Consider the following 17,417-nt stretch of genomic DNA (forward strand, 5'->3'; position numbering starts at 1 on the left):
CTTAAAAAAGTTTGTTCAGAGACTAATAACACACTATCCATGAATAAATGGGTTCAAAAGTTACCAAATTTGGGTGGCTGTAGCTCAGGAGGCAAAGCAGGTCATCTACTGAGTGGAAGGCTGGTGTTTCAGTCCCTGCCTGCTCCAGTCTGCATGCCACATATTTTTAGGTTGCTTTTTGATATATCCATCTCTGTCACGGTCGACAGCAGGGACTCAAGCACAGAGCAGGTTGACATTTCCAAACACAGTTTATTTATAACACCAGTGCAGAATATATACAGTGAGGGGGGAAATCCAGGGTTCCAAAGGTCCAAGGGGAAGCTCTCTCACACTCGTTCTCGTCTTCACGCCCAAATCACACACGTTTGCACAGCAGGATGGTCACAAGTCCGGGGAGGAAAACTATCACACAGGAGAGGGAAATTACTCACAAGTCACAAAACACTTAAGCAAAGATTCACAGGAGCTGAGAGGATCACTAACGTGTCTCACACAATCATCCAGCGACGAGAGGATCTGCGTCCCAGCCTCAAATAGTGGACAGGTAATGACAGCTAATCACGAACAGGTGTGTGGGCCAAGGGCGGGAGCCCGCAGTGAGCTCCGCCCAGGCAGAGAGAGGGAGAGGGAGAGAAAGAATACAAAACACATGTAGCCTTGCGGGGCCGGCTGGGCAGACACGGGGACCATGACAGTACCCCACCCCTCAACGGGAGCCTCCCGACGACCCACCAGGCTTACCTGGATGCCTGCGATGGAAGTCCCGAAGCATATCCTTATCCAGGATAGCCGCCCGAGGCACCCAGGAACGTTCCTCTAGCCGGTAGCCCTCCCAATCCACCAGGTACTGAAAACCTCTACCCCGGCGTCAGGAGTCCATGATGCGGATGATATTGTAAACCAGCTGGCCATCCACGAGCCGGGGGTGGTGGCGGGGGCCTGTAAGGAGGGCACAACGGGCTGGAGGGCACAATGGGCTGGAGAGCACCGGCTTGACCTGGGACACATGACAGACATTATGAATCCACATGTTGCGCGGCAGTTTGAGACAGACAGACACAGGATTGACAATGGCGTCTATGGGAAAAGGACCAATAAACTGGGGTGACAGTTTCTTGGATTCGGTCCGTAATGGCACAAAACCAGTAGACAGCCATACCTGTTGTCCGACGGTCAGCGAGAGCCTTGTTCCGTTCTGCTGTGCGGAGTAGAGCGGCCCGAGTCGCATGCCAGGCACGGCAGCACCTACGGAGGTGAGCCTGCACAGAGGGAATGGTGTGCTCACCTTCGATCGCTGGCAGCAAAGGCAGCTGGTAACCCAGGGACGCTTCAAAAGGAGACTTGCCCGTGGCGGTAGAGATGTGGCTGTTGTGTGCGTATTCAATCCACGGAAGCTGTTCACTCCAGGTTGATTGGTTATGTGAGGCGACACAGCGGAGGGCAGCTTCAAGCTCCTGGTTGGCCCGCTCCAATTGTCCGTTACTCTGTGGATGGAATCCGGAAGAAAGACTGACCTTGGCCCCCAGCGTGGAGCAGAACTCCCTCCATACTCGGGATGTAAACTGCGGCCCTCTGTCCGAGATGACGTCCTCAGGGATCCCATGGAACCTGAACGCATGGGAGGTGAGGAGCCGAGCCGTCTCCAGGGTAGTGGGGCGCTTCAGGAGGGCAACGAAGTGTGCAGCCTTAGAGAAATGGTCAACAATGGTAAGTATTGTGGTGTTACCTGCAGAGGTCGGCAGACCCGTGATGAAATCCAGAGAGATGTGCGACCATGGATGGGCCAGTGTGGGAAGAGGCAGAAGAAGACCCGGTGGAGGACGGCTGGAAAGTTTGTTCTGGGCACACGTTGAACAGGCTGATACATACTCCCGGGCATCCTTAGCCATGGTGGGCCACCAAAAGTAGCGTCGGAGGAAGGATATGGTGCGGAGGACCCCCGGATGGCACGAAAAACTGGTGGTGTGAGCCCACTGGATAATTTGAGGGCGGACGGCTAAAGGAACGAAGAGGCGGCCGGGCGGCCCGGTTCCCGGATCTGGTTCGGTTTCTTGCGTCTTCTGGATTATTGACTCGATCTCCCAAGAAACAGCTCCAATCACACAGGTGGCCGGGAGAACGGGTCCGGGGTCCGATTCCTCCCCCGTGACAGAGAACTGCCGGGACAGGGCGTCTGGCTTCACGTTTCGTGACCCTGGCCTGTAGGTGATGGTAAAGTCAAAACGAGTAAAGCACAGCGCCCACCTGGCTTGCCGGGAATTGAGACATCTGGCCGAGTGAAGGTATTCCAGATTTTTGTGATCCGTCCATATGACGAACGGCTGCGCTGCTCCCTCCAACCAATGTCTCCACTCCTCCAGAGCAAGCTTGATGGCCAGGAGCTCCCGGTCCCCGATGTCATTGTTACATTCTGCGGGAGAAAGACAGCAAGAATAGAAGGCACGGGGTGAAGCTTACCGTCCTCCTGTTGGGACAGGACTGCCCCCACCACGGAGTCCGATGCGTCCACTTCCACAACGAACTGCCATGTGAGGTCCGGTTGCCAGAGAATCGGTGCAGTGGTGAATCTCTCTTTGAGCAGGGTCAAGGCTTGCTGAGCGGCAGAATCCCACTGAAAAGGAACTTTCGGAGAGGTGAGTTTAGTGAGAGGGAGAGCGATTCTGTTGAAATCACGGATGAATTGTCTGTGGAAGTTTGCGAATCCCAAAAAGCGTTGCAGTTGCCGGCGATTTGGAGGTGTGGGCCACTCCACCACCGCTCGCACCTTCTCCGGGTCAATCCTTAAGTTCCCCCTCTTGATGATATAGCCCAGAAAAGCCACCGAGGTCACGTGGAACTCGCACTACTCCCACTTCACAAAGAGCCAGTTTTCCAAGAGGCGTTGCAGGACCTGCCTCACGTGAACTTGGTGCTCCGTGAGTGTCTTAGAAAAGATCAGAATGTCATCCAAGTACACAAAAACACAGCAGTTAACAAAATCACGAAGCACATCATTAACCATTGCTTGAAACACAGGAGCATTGATCAGACCAAAAGGCATCACGAGATACTCAAAGAGGCCCAAGTGTGTATTGAATGCAGTCTTCCACTCATCCCCCTCCCTGATGCGCACCAGATGGTAAGCGTTGCGGAGGTCTAGTTTGGTAAAGACAGTCATGCCCTGAAGCAGCTCAAAAGCAGAGGAAAGCAACGGCAAAGGATACTTGTTCTTTACAGTGATCTGGTTATGGCCCCAATAGTCAATACATGGGCACAGCGACTTATCCTTCTTGTCCACAAAAAAATACCAGCCACAACAGGGGAAGAGGAGGGGCGAATCAACCCCGCTGCAAGCGACTCCGTGATGTAATGTTCCATAGCATCTCTCTCAGGCTGGGAGAGGCTGTACAGTCGGCTAGACAGCAACGGGACTCCGGGAAGGAGATCGAAAGCGCAATCGTACGGGCGGTGGGGGGGAAGGGACTGCGCACAATCTTTACAAAACACATCCTGCAAATCATGATAAACCCACGGAACCGCTGAGAGGTCTGGGGAGCCGAGCGGTGAGTTAGTGGGCGGAAGTGGGACGGGTGGAGTGGCTGCCCGGAGGCAGTTCATGTGACAATTCACACTCCATCCCATTATGTCACCTTTTTCCCAGTCAATGTGCGGGTTGTGGAGTACAAGCCAGGGGTGATCCAGCACTAGTGGGGTGAGTGGCGCTGTAAACGAAAAAAAAACAAATCCTCTCCGTGTGATTGCACGAGAGGGAAAATGAAAGAGGTTCGGAAACGTGTCGGAGTCGCGCAGCCCGCTGGCTGTTGTGGAGGTCCCATGAAAACCCAATGGCTCATGACCCGAGCGTGTGTGTGCACTCTGGTGTGCGCATACTCGGTCATCCACCCAAATACACAGGGTCATAAGAGCATCTAGGGAGGAAGGCAGTTCACGAAGCATCAGTTCATTTTTTATCCCATCATTAATATTAGCAAGTAATGCACTTTTAAGAGCCTCTTTCCCCCATTTCGTCTGCTCAGCCAAAGTAGAAAAATCAATAGAAAAATCGGCCATGCTCCGCTTACCTTGTTTGAGCGCGAGTAAGTGTTGGCCAGCGACGGCTGGATTCCCTGTCAAACACACTTTTAAACTTATCGAGAAAATCAGAAAAAGTGATTTCAGGGTTAACGTGAAGCACAGCTTGTGCCCAGGTCAGAGCACGATCCTGGAGCAACTGGACAATAAGCGATTTTCGCACCATCATTAGAAAAGGCTTGCGGCTGCTGGCGAAACTGAAGGGCACATTGAGTGAGGAAACCAGCGCACTTATCAATCTCTCCAGTGAAAGTTCTCGGTGTAGGAAGAAATCTGTCAGATTGAACGGGTGTAGGAGCAGGTGATGTAGCACTTACTGCTGGAGCTGGCGCCTTCTGAGCGGCGGCGGGTGGAGTTGCCGGCAGAGGTGTTCGCTGGGCCACAGCCTGCGTGAGGTTTGTGAGCTCTCCCCAAATGTGAATAAACATTTGTTCATGTCGCTCCAGCATCGCTGCCAGTGTGGCAAGAGTGGGGGTCGAGGCTGCCGAATCTGCTGAGTCCATTTTCTTGGCTGGATGATTCTGTCACGGTCGACAGCAGGGACTCAAGCACAGAGCAGGTTGACGTTTCCAAACACAGTTTATTTATAACACCAGTGCAGAATATATACAGTGAGGGGGGAAATCCAGGGTTCCAAAGGTCCAAGGGGAAGCTCTCTCACACTCGTTCTCGTCTTCACGCCCAAACTCACACACGTTTGCACAGCAGGAAGGTCACAGGTCCGGGGAGGAAAACTATCACACAGGAGAGGGAAATTTCTCACAAGTCACAAAACACTTAAGCAAAGATTCACAGGAGCTGAGAGGATCACTAACGTGTCTCGCACAATCATCCAGCGACGAGAGGACGCAGATCCCTATTTGAGGCTGGGATCTGCGTCCCAGCCTCAAATAGTGGACAGGTAATGACAGCTAATCGCGAACAGGTGTGTGGGCCAAGGGCGGGAGCCCGCAGTGAGCTCCGCTCAGGCAGAGAGGAGAGAGGGAGAGGGAGAGAAAGAATACAAAACACATGTAGACATGCGGGGCCGGCTGGGCAGACACGGGGACCATGACAATCTCTGTGTGAAATATAGATAGAAAGCACTTAATCATAGAAATATAGTTTTTGTATGAATGGGTGAGTGAGGCATCTTGGATAGAGTGCTTTGAGTGCTCAGGTAGAAGGCAGCAAAGCGCTATATATAAGAACCAATAGATTTACCTATTTGATGCAAATAAATGTAGTCTAAAGCCCTTTGAGTGGTTAGTAAGACTAGAGGAGTGCTATATACACACTACTATATAGCACTCCTCAGGTGTGGGATTAGAGCTCTGGGTAGCTCCCCAACTGGGTCTAGAGAGTATTTTAAATTCAGGGAATTTAAAATAGAAAGTAGCTCGTCCACAGAAGGACTGGTAGCTCCCCTTACGATAAGGGTTCAGATCGCGCGAACAGGTGTGAAATGTGTGTGTTTAGTTAGTTTGTTTGTTTGCTTGTTTTAATCAATTTTAAATCATGCTTTTTATTTGTTTTTGTTTCTAATGTCTCTGTAAAGCACTTTGAATCACCTTGTTGTTGAATTGTGCTATACAAATAAATTTGCCTTGCCTTGCCTTGCCTTACTAAGACATTTGCCAAGTGCCACTGTTCAACTGATTGCTAACGTAAAAACAACAACACAGCACATAGGCATGCAGATACGGCCAAGACCATTAGCTGAAATTTGAACGGCTGACAATCAGAAACTGTTCCCACACAACAACTAGAGAGTTTAATGCCAATGTTTGAAAAAGTGGTGAATGGCTAGACTGGGTTGAGATGTTAGGACTGCAGTAACTCAAATAAACACTCGTTAAAACAAGGTATGCAAAAGAGCATCTCGAAATGCGCAAAACCTTGAAGCAGATGTACTACAGCAGCAGAAGACCACACTGTGCACCATTCCTGTCAGCTACAAACAGGGAGTTTGAGCTCACCATAACTGGACGACAGAAGATTGCAACAATGTTGCCTGATCTGAGAATTTTGCTTAAACAACATGAAAGCAACGATCTATCCTGCCTCATGTTAATGGTTCAGCCTGCTGGTGGTCTAATAGTGTGGGAGATATTTTCTGGAAACACTTTAGGTCCTTTAGTAACCCAACCACACACCCTGTGCATGCAACTTTTTTTTCCTTTCCTCTCTTAGTGTGTGTGCCTTTGTGTCTTCCAGGGGACAGACTGGTGAAGGTGAATGGGCAGAGCATTCTGGGGAAAACCTACTCTCAGGTTATAGCACTCATCCAAAACAGGTTGGAGATTTTTTTTTTTACATCTCATTGATTACATCTAAATTCTTTATCAAGGATTAGACTCATTTTTATGGTATTATTTATTATTTTTTTGTAGTGAAAACATTCTGGAGCTCTCTATTATGCCAAAAGATGAGGATGTGTTGCAGTTGGTAAGTGTGAGTATAGTCTTTCTTTAATATTCTCTTCTTCTCTTCTTTTCCCTTGTGACTTGTGTAACCATCAGTGAGCTAGCCATCAGTGTAACAACAGGGGTTTAAATTTCTGCTTCAGTTCATTCAGAAACTGTTCAAATGTTTGTGCATGGACAGAAAGGACTTCATTATCAGCTGGCATGCACAGGTAACTGTGTAATTAATTAATTCTGTTAAAAGAGAAGGGGATGAGATAAAAATAGATCACCCAACAAAGAACCTGTTGAAAATGCTTTGAAGTTTTACAAGCTGGGTTCCAATGTTGGTTGTACGGTAAAGATTTACAGACAAAAAGCCAGAAAAAGTGCTGCATAGTGCATCCTGACTGACTTTGCCCACTCTGCCCTCTTGCTGCCCCTGCTGTTCATCCTGTATTTCGATTTTACATTGTCTCCTCCCCCCTGCTGTCCTCAGGCATACTCCAAGGACGCCTACATGAAAGGCAATGAGCCATACTCAGGTAAAGCCCGAAACCTCCCAGAGCCACCACCTCCTTACTATCCGTCAAACAAGCCCAGCTCTACTTCCTCACAGACTAGCCGCAACATTTACAGCTCCCTTGACAACTGGCAGTGTCGAACCAGCCCTGTCACCCCACCATTAGACAACCGCCGCCCTGCTGCTTCTACTCCCCCCGAGTGTTGGTTTAGGAGTCCTGAGGATCCAAGCGTTCGATTTGCCCCATTGGGGGGACACCGCGGACGGTCCTCATCTGCCGTTACTGCACTGGACTTTCACTTTGTTAACCACAATGCAGCCATCGCTTCTGCAACTCTACCTCCACCTCGGAAAGCTCCTGCCCATGTTCATGTTGGCACCCTCTACCACCAGCAACTGTCAGACTATAGCCACATTCATGGCACAGAATGCATCTCACCCCAGTATCGCAGTATATCTCAGGATCATTTAGCTGAGCTGGGGTTGGGCTTAACAGTTACTCCCAAACCATCAGCTACTGCTGTGGCTTCTTTAGAGCAACGGAGAAGAGAAACCTTCCTGCATCACCAGGCAGCTGCTGCTGCCCACTATTCCTGTTGGTTCAGCAGCTGTGGTAGTTCATCAGGACCAGCAAAGAAGTCCTGTTCAGAGACCCTGCTGGCAGCCTATGCCGAATATGAGCACAACTACGGACGTTCTATGGAAACACTGGCCCAAGCCTCCGCTCTGGTCAGTCCACATTCTGAACAGACTTCACAAAGCTCCAACATGATAAAATTCAACATACAAAAAGACCTGAGAACCTCAGAACCTCAGCACCAAAGCACAGGAAAATCATCTATCACAACTGCTTCTACAGGGCCTCCCAGTGAGAGACAGTCAGGTCAGCAAGTAGCAGAGCCCCAGAAAAGGAGAGGAAGAGAGGAAGAGCAAGTGGGCTACAAAAGCTACAGCCCTACTTTTTCCCACAAAGCTGGTCATGTCTTTCAGCAAGCCCACTCCTTTAGAGAGCCTGGCTACAGCAGCCCTCACCTTGACTGGAGGCCTGCCACCAGAGACAGCCCTGCTGATACTGATGTAGGGTCCAAGTTCATTACCCCTCAGTCTGCATTAGAGGAGGAGATAATGGAGCTTGGGGAGCACCGAGAAGTCATCTCCCCTGTATCCGTGACTCAAGAGGTGGTCCTAAGGCAGAAGCTGCCTCCAGGTCGTCATACACCCATTCAGACTCTGCAACATTCGAACTACAACACACCTGTGGAGTCCACAGAGCTGCCTGGTTTGACACTCTGCACCTCTCCTGTTCCTGCAGAGACTATTCCCAACCGCAGGTCCAGCGGCAACCTGGCACAGAATGTATTTGATTCCTTATCCTCTATTCCCTTCATAGGTTAGTAACCTTTCCTCAAACTTGCATAGTTATACGGTGTCAGATTGTAACAAATTTAAAGGTTATAATGAATGCTTTTAAATTGGATATTTACAACAATGTTAAAAGTGCTATTTTATGTCATTATTCATTATTCTCAACATTTCTTGTCTAGTCTGCTGACAGATGGAGAGAAATAAAATATATCAAAGAGATCTTTAATATTTGATCCAAAACTAAAACTTGAGGGTTAGTTCACAAAACTTACAAAAAATGCCACTGAAGGCACAAATAATCTTTAAGATCCTGTCAGCTAGGCAAATAGCTCAGCAGCATTGTCTCAAAAGCACTGTGAGTGCCAGTCTTTTTACCATTTATCAAAATTATATCACAATATTTCAAGAAAAGTTGCAGTAAAAGTATTTTTGTCAATATAGTAAAAAAAACCAAAAAAAAACCAACAATGTTTCACTGACGTTTGCAGCACGGAGCACCAGGTCACATTTATATGTGTGAGTAAATGGCATCCAGATCGACAGCAAAACAAGTAGTAGCTCAGTGTAAATGGTAAATGGCCTGTATTTATATAGCGCTTTTCTAGTCCCTAAGGACCCCAAAGTGCTTTACATATCCAGTCATCCACACATTCACACACTGGTGATGGCAGCTACATTGTAGCCACAGCCACCCTGGGGCGCACTGACAGAGGCGAGGCTGCCGGACACTGGCGCCACCGGGCCCTCTGACCACCACCAGTAGGCAACGGGTGAAGTGTCTTGCCCAAGGACACAAAGACCGAGAATGTCCAAGCCGGGGCTCGAACCGGCAACCTTCCGATTACAAGACGAACTCCCAACTCTTGAGCCATGATAAATAAATACAGGGCATTTTTTCCACCCTTTTTTATTGAGTTACACACTGCCTAATCTATTTAACCATGGTGTCAGCAGCAGCAGTATTACACCTAGTGGCAAGGCATAAATCAAATGTAGGCCTAAAAATTATTTAGGTAGGTTTTTGTTTGTTTGTTTGGTTGGTTGGTTGGTTGGTTGTTCCCCCTGAAAAACGAAGTAAAAATATAAAATAACTGCTTTACAGTTAAATTCAATAATAAGTGAAGTAACTTAACCTCTTACCTTTTCAGGCTTTACAGGAGCCACAATATTGTCACATAATTGTCACAAAATTGAAACTGAAAAATGGTTTTTGTGATGTTAAATCATGGTCGAGCTTTTAACCAGCTGCCTAAAGCCCATCAGCATCAGTAGCTTTCATCCATCATCTGCTCTTCCTATCGTATGGAGTGCAACTAGCAAACACAAGAGTCGTGTTTACATTTAGGTTGCACATCACCAGCTGCTAGTATCTCCTCTTTCGGGGTCTAGTTTTACTCAACACTGTTTTTGTTTTACAACAATCCTCGATTCCACAGGTATCGTGGGACAACAGCAATGATATCACAATATCACATTTTTAAATGTGATATTTAAATAAATAATTTAAATTGTGTGAAGTCATTCTTCCGTGGATCTTGCCACGCTCCTGTGCATTATACCTGGCTCTGAAGATTGCGTAGCCCTCCGGTGCTGTTGGCTCGTCTGGCTTCACAAGTTTGAAAAAACAAAGCGCTGACCAGTCCTGAATGCACTGCTGCATAGATGCGCTGTATCAGAGGTGCCGAATCATAACAGATGGTAACTTTGGCTGAAACAAGAAGACAAAAAAACAACAGCTAAAAAGTAGGTCTGACTCTAAGCAATCTATGACGTTTGCAACAGACCACCATGTTAATTCAAAAAGGCCTCGCTTGCCTCAGTTAAGGTCGTGTTCATGACTCAACAATAAGAATTTAAAAAAAAAAATAGCTTCCATGGGTGATTTTCCAGTTTTCCTACCTTACAGCCTACACAAAAAAATTGCCTGACCATAAACCATCTTAAACTGAACATACCTAATAATGAGGCTGAATTTGAACATTGTTTGCTGCTTAACTCAAATATACATTTTTTTTCTTTTTTTCTTTTTTACCAACAAATACTTTTTTAAGATCCTCCTGGCAGCAAACAAAAAAAGCCCAAACAAAATGTTGGAATCAGGAAAGTCTCCCTAATACCACTTTGTTTGTCAATATTGTCATGCATATAGATTCACTGGAACAAATAACATTTTATTATTAGCCATAGCAACTAGCTGCTACTTTGATGAAATTTAAAAGACAGCTAACATGGCTAGTGAATAATTGATAATTATTAAAAACCTATGTTTGCTGTGTGTGCTGACCAGGCTGACATTTAGTGATTCTATTTATGACTCACTGTTGTTACAACAGGAGCTTTACTGACCCATTAAGTGTTATTCAGTGATGCGCACATCAACTCCTGTTCATGAGTTCAGCTGCTACTCAGGGGAGGAGAGTGCCTGTCTGTCTGCAGCAGTGCTGTGTGATAAAGTGTGTCAGCTGGAAGAGGTGAAGACACTTTGTATCCATATTGTTGCAAATAATTATCTAATCCAGTAGTAATGGTCACTTTATTATTGTGTCACAAGTGTTTGTCACAATGTGTAACAAGTCTAGCTTCTTGTGAAAAATGTTTCTAGATTAGACTCTTAAGTAATGTTAAGAACGAGATAAATATCACAAAGTGCTTCACATCAAAAATGTTTAAAGAAACAAATCAAAACAAAAATTACACAAAAGCGAGCCTAAAAAGAGTTCTAGATGAGTTTCAGGTACATTTCACAAGACATCACTGAGTCCAGATCTCAGGCTCAGTAGGAGAGCAAGAAAAAAAAGTTACTGAACAGGTCATCTACTGCTTTCCAAAAGTGACTATACGTGACTATAATAGTAAGTTCCAGTTTTTTGTATTCAACTTCATGCTTCTTTATAGAAGAACATACTTTCTGTCTAATAAGATTGCACATCTAAAGCAGTGTTTTAGCATACGACCTTGTTAGCATGGCAGGCTAAAATCCCATGCTATGTGAAAGCAAAGTATAAAAACTATTTTTTTACTCCACACTATATATTTTATGTTTACTCATTAACTCATCGACCAGTGTCTCAGTCAATTGTTGGCTTTTTTGTTGTAACCTCGGCTTCTGTCTCCTTCTCCTCTTTTTCTCTCTGACTTACTTTGCGTATTTACAGGTAGTATTAAAAATCGACGATCCTCTTACCTACTCGCCATCACCACTGAGAGATCCAGGTCCTGTGATGAAGGTCTCAACACCTTCAGGGAAGAAAGCCCTGTCTTCTCGTAAGTCGAGAATCCTGGAAATGAAATTTGATGGCTTTGTGTCATTCCAGATATGAGGCCATTTTCCACCTCAGAGACTCAGTTGAACTTTTTTTGTGATTTGTGTGTCCACTACATAGGACATAAATGAATGTCCAGGTCAGGAGGTTAAAGTGGTTTTTACAGAGTAAAAGTCAAATTGTACAACAATTAGAACACAACTGATGTCATAGAGAAATAAATAATAACATAAATAACAAAAGTACGTCAACAGAAGTTAACTTTTTAACAGAGCTGGAATGAGCCCTGGTGCCACAGACTGGCTTAAGTCTTGTACAAGGGACAACTAATAGATTTTGAGCTTATGAGTTAAGACAGCGAACAGCAGTGTACTTAACAATTAGTTCAGATATGTAGTCTGGACTCAGTGCTCCCTGTGGTCGCTCACAGTGGACATATGTCCACTGTGAGCGACCATCTTTGAACAGAGGCGGGGGTTTACGACACCAACTCTCTGCCATCTATAATCCAGTTTTGAGATCCCTTCCCAGACGCCTTAACGCCCACTCACATCCTGGGCCATCTGACCTCAGGAATTCGCATGATAAGGTGGGGCCAGGTTTCACAATGAACACACCCGAAACTCTGGCTGATTGGGACCCACACCCAGTTTCACACCTTGGCTCAGGCGATTAGAGGATCAACAGGGGGTCCTTTTGTCCCTCTGTGGGGGGAAACTCCCACTAGGTTTACAGTGGGGCAAAAAAGTATTTAGTCAGCCACCAATTGTGCAAGTTCCCCCACCTAAAATGATGACAGAGGTCAGTAATTTGCACCAGAGGTACACTTCAACTGTGAGAGACAGAATGTGAAAAAAAAATCCATGAATCCACATGGTAGGATTTGTAAAGAATTTATTCGTAAATTAGGGTGGAAAATAAGTATTTGGTCACCTCAAACAAGGAAAATCTCTGGCTCTCACAGACCTGTAACGTCTTCTGTAAGAAGCTTTTCTGTCCCCCACTCGTTACCTGTATGAATGGCACCTGTTTGAACTCATCATCTGTATAAAAGACACCTGTCCACAGCCTCAAACAGTCAGACTCCAAACTCCGCCATGGCCAAGACCAAAGAGCTTTCGAAGGACACCAGGAAAAGTATTGTAGACCTGCACCAGACTGGGAAGAGTGAATCTACAATAGGCAAGCAGCTTGGTGTGAAAAAATCAACTGTGGGAGCAATCATCAGAAAATGGGAGACATACAAGACCACTGATAATCTCCCTCGATCTGGGGCTCCACGCAAGATCTCATCCCGTGGGGTCAAAATGATTATGAGAACGGTGAGCAAAGATCCCAGAACCACACGGGGGGACCTGGTGAATGACCTGCAGAGAGCTGGGACCAAAGTAACAAAGGTCACCATCAGTAACACACTACAACGGCAGGGAATCAAATCCTGCAGTGCCAGACGTGTTCCGCTGCTGAAGCCAGTGCATGTCCAGGCCCGTCTGAAGTTTGCCAGAGAGCACATGGATGATACAGCAGAGGATTGGGAGAATGTCATGTGGTCAGATGAAACCAAAGTAGAACTTTTTGGTATAAACTCAACTCGTCGTGTTTGGAGGAAGAAGAATACTGAGTTGCATCCCAAGAACACCATACCTACTGTGAAGCATGGGGGTGGAAACATCATGCTACGGGGCTGTTTTTCTGCCAAGGGGACAGGACGACTGATCCGTGTTAAGGACAGAATGAATGGGGCCATGTATCGTGAGATTTTGAGCCAAAACCTCCTTCCATCAGTGAGAACTATGAAGATGAAACGAGGCTGGGTCTTCCAACATGACAATGATCCAAAACACACCGCCCGGGCAACAAAGGAGTGGCTCCGTAAGAAGCATTTGAAAGTCCTGGAGTGGCCTAGCCAGTCTCCAGACCTCAACCCCATAGAAAATCTGTGGCGGGAGTTGAAAGTCCGTGTTGCTCGGCGACAGCCCCAAAACATCACTGCTCTCGAGAAGATCTGCATGGAGGAATGGGCCAAAATACCAGCTACTGTGTGTGCAAACCTGGTAAAGACCTATAGTAAACGTTTGACCTCTGTTATTGCCAACAAAGGTTACGTTACAAAGTACTGAGTTGTATTTTTGTTATTGACCAAATACTTATTTTCCACCCTGATTTACGAATAAATTCTTTACAAATCCTACCATGTGGATTCATGGATTTTTTTTCACATTCTGTCTCTCACAGTTGAAGTGTACCTCTGGTGCAAATTACTGACCTCTGTCATCATTTTAGGTGGGGGAACTTGCACAATCGGTGGCTGACTAAATACTTTTTTGCCCCACTGTATATCTGGGACTCTCCACCATTTGAACTTAGAACTGAAGAAGCTTCTCGGTCTTCAAGTAACTTAAAGAAGTCCAGATGCTTTTCTTTGCAAGCTCTTTTGATCACTGTTTGACATCACAAATGCACTTCTGGAGGAATGGTCACAGATTCCCATTAATGCACTCCTAAAATTTGTGGAAAGCTTTCCCTAAAAAGTTCAAGCTGTCATAGCTACAAATGGTGCTGACATTATATTAAACGTTATGGCTTAAGAATGGAATGTCAGTCAGTTTCATATGCATGTAAGGATCTGAACAACTTTTTCTGTGCAGGTAATTTTGCTCATTGGTCTAAGCTGATTCAAAATTTTTACGGAACATCATGAATCCAGTGATTCTGACACAATAGTGAAATCAGAAAGGCTCAAAGGAATGAGTAATGAAGTGCAAACATGCAAACATTCATGCCTGACGTACTGTGAAAAAAGTTAATCTTCTAGTTTAACCAAATAATACAGAGTAATCAATAAAACTTTAAAAACTTGAATTTTATTGCAATATACCGTCTATATCTGTAACTCGTTTGCTGTCTGCTCCACAGTAAACTACCAAAAAGGGTCAAGAGCTTTTTCACGGATGGGGTGAGTCACTCTCATTTCTAAATTCTTGACCTGGATATTGTCATATGTGTTTTCTATATTTAGTTCATTGATGTTTACAGGAACCCAGTAACCACTGTCTTTGTAAGTTCCATAAGAATAGAATAGAATAGCTCTTTATTTTTTATTGTACATGTACAACAAAATTGTGGGTGCTCCACACCAACTGTGCCGGAGTAAAATATAAATAGCAACAGGAATAAATAGCAAACAGGAGAAATATATACAATCAAGAGGGATATGTACAAAAATAAGAAAAAGGCACACAAAGTTGCAAAGTGCTTGGAAATAGTGCAAAGAAAATTAAATACTTGGTCTGAGTAGAGTCTGTGGTGGGAGTTACTCAGACCATGGCTCAGATTAGTGAGGTGAGTGGGCAGAGTGGGATGTGGGGGTTTGTCAACAGTCCAAATGGCCCAGGGGAAGAAGCTGTTTGTTAGACTGAAGGTGTTGGACCTGATTGACCTGTGGTGCCAACCAGAGGGAAGCGGGTCAATCAGGTGGTGAGCGGGGTGCAATGGCTCTGGTTTTCCTGAGACAGGAGGATCTGGCAATGGCCGAGGGTAGGCAACCCCTGCGTGCCAAACACCCAGGCAGTAGGAAAGCACACTCTCCACTGACGAGCAGTAGAAGGCCAACAGCAGCTTCTGGTCCAGATTATTCTTCCTCAAGACACAGAGGAAGTGCAGCCACTGCTGGGCCTTCTTTACCGGGGTGTTGGTGTTGTGAGTCCAGGTGAGATCAGCAGAGATGTGGGTTCCCAGAAATGGAGTTATTGAGGCTGGTTGGTGAGGAAGTCTTTGATCCAGGAGCAGGTGGCAGGGGGGGATCTGAAGATGGTTCCGTTTGGTGGTGAGGATGTCTAGGATTATGGTGTTGAATGCTGAGCTATAGCCCATGAAGAGCATGCACACATAGCTCTTCATGTTCTCCAGATGGCTCAGTGCTCTGTGAAGGGTGATGGTGATGGCATCCTCTGTGGACTGATTTGCTCTGTAAGCAAACTGTTGGGGGTTGAGGGAGGGGAGTAGAGAGTTTTTGATGTGCTGTGACACTATCCACTCAACACACTTCATGAATACAGACATGAGGGCTATAGGCCTGTAGTCAATAAGGCTGTCTATACCAGTCTTTGGATGTGAGTGATGATGGGGGCTCTCAGACAGGTGGGAACAGTGGCATGAGCCGCGAGGTGGGGGGGGGGGGGGGGCAAAGAAACCGAGTGAAGAAGGTGTTGAGCTCCTTTGTGAGTTTGTGGCCGCTGTTACGGGTTGGGGGCTCTGGCCTTTGTAGTTGGTGAGGGCTTGGATGCTAGAGGTTATTATAAGTGAGGAAGTCCTGTATCCTCCTGTAGGCCTCCTTGGCTTGTTTGATGTCTCTACTCAGTTCGGCTCTGGCAGTGCTGCACAGAGAACTGTCCCTAAGCTTGAAGGCAAAGTTAAGAGTTCTTATCAGAGCCTGCACTTCACTCATCATCCAAGGTTTTTGGTTAGGAAAAACCCAGATAGTTTTTCTGTCACTGTCAGATTCTCCACACAGCACTTAATGTAGAAAAGGCCAGACTGAGTGCAAGTCTCCACGTCCTGCTTTTTGAAGATGGACCAGTCTTGTTAGATCGAAACATAATACTTCCACAATGTGTTTCAGTCTTTGGAAAGTCTGCAAGCCCAAGAGGACGCCCGATCCAAGCGCCACTCCACCTCTGAGCTGGGTATCATCACCTTCAGTGATGTTCACAAGGAGGGCTGGCTGCACTACAAACAGATTCTGACAGAGAAGGGAAAGGTAAAAATAAAAGAAGAAGAAAAAACCCCACTGTGTCTGCATTTATGCAGGATGTCTTTTCTAATGCTTGTCCGTGTCCAGGTGTTAGCAAACTAAAAAGAGATGGCCAGCTCTTATGTAAGGACACTTATTCCGACTTTCCACTTAGTGTTTGCTGAAAAGGAGAGAGGGGTTTCTGAGATCACCAAAGAAAACACCTGCCTCCTGGCTACACCTAGAAAGTCTTTCCACAAAACACATAAACGTTATCGGCCCTGGAAAAGACCAACAACACCCACCAGGAATGAGTTTTGAAAACAACGCAAACTAAATTTACACCAAATGGACCAACACAGACACACAGACACACACACACACACACCTCTTCAAATGCCTCCTTCAAGTTGGTTGGGCAAATTTCCATATACCCTCAAGTAAGCATAATTGTATTGTGAGATTTGCTGTTGAACGGTGCATCCTGATTTGGTATTTGCCTGTGATAATAAATATATTAATACACCTATCAGACACAGCATCAAAACAAAACTCTGTACAATACTGTATAGGTCATCTTTATGTTGCCAAACCAGCATCAGGCAAAGAACTCTGGCTAAATGTTTAAGTTCTTTAAAATATGACATACACCTTCATGTGAAGAAATGAGTTTCAGCGAGCCAATCAGGTAGTTTCAGTTGCTAAACGGTACATTTTTTTAAGGTTATGCCTTCTCTTCATCTTTCTTCATGACAGAAAGTTGGTGGGAGTATGCGACCGTGGAGACGCGCCTTCTCCGTTCTCCGCTCCCATTCACTCTTCCTTTACAAAGACAAGCGAGATGCAGTGATTCACGGGGCAGGAGCAGGACCCGGTCAGGTTGAACATTGTCCAATCAGCATCCGCTGTTGCTTGATTGACATTGCCTACAGTGAAACCAAGCGGAAACACACCTTGAGGTTGACCACGCAGGATTTCTGCGAGTACCTGCTTCAGGCCGAGGATAGCGATGACATGCTGGCATGGATCAAGGTTATTAGGGAGAATAGCAAAACGGATAACGAGGTATGAATAAT

The 17,417-nt window shown here is 46.0% G+C and overlaps 1 protein-coding gene across 5 annotated transcripts in view; it reads left to right on the forward strand.

Moving 5' to 3' along the window:
• LOC146567911 (rho GTPase-activating protein 23-like) overlaps window positions 1–17,417 on the forward strand; it is an 80,116-nt gene that overhangs the window by 47,769 nt on the left and 14,930 nt on the right. For 4 of the 5 annotated variants that reach the window (XM_085283610.1, XM_085283611.1, XM_085283609.1 and 1 more), the window contains exons 5-11: window positions 6,271–6,349; window positions 6,447–6,507; window positions 6,958–8,371; window positions 11,502–11,610; window positions 14,526–14,565; window positions 16,231–16,368; window positions 17,098–17,406. In XM_085283610.1, the coding sequence (XP_085139736.1) occupies window positions 6,271–6,349; window positions 6,447–6,507; window positions 6,958–8,371; window positions 11,502–11,610; window positions 14,526–14,565; window positions 16,231–16,368; window positions 17,098–17,406 (2,150 nt within the window). The remainder of the gene's footprint in view (window positions 1–6,270; window positions 6,350–6,446; window positions 6,508–6,957; window positions 8,372–11,501; window positions 11,611–14,525; window positions 14,566–16,230; window positions 16,369–17,097; window positions 17,407–17,417) is intronic. The other variant, XM_085283613.1, reaches the window with a different exon arrangement.

This window comes from Mchenga conophoros, linkage group LG8, assembly GCF_057382185.1.
Source record: "Mchenga conophoros isolate Kocher_MC1m ecotype Shallow Benthic linkage group LG8, M_conophoros_male_GT1.1, whole genome shotgun sequence".
Lineage (NCBI taxonomy): Eukaryota > Metazoa > Chordata > Actinopteri > Cichliformes > Cichlidae > Mchenga > Mchenga conophoros.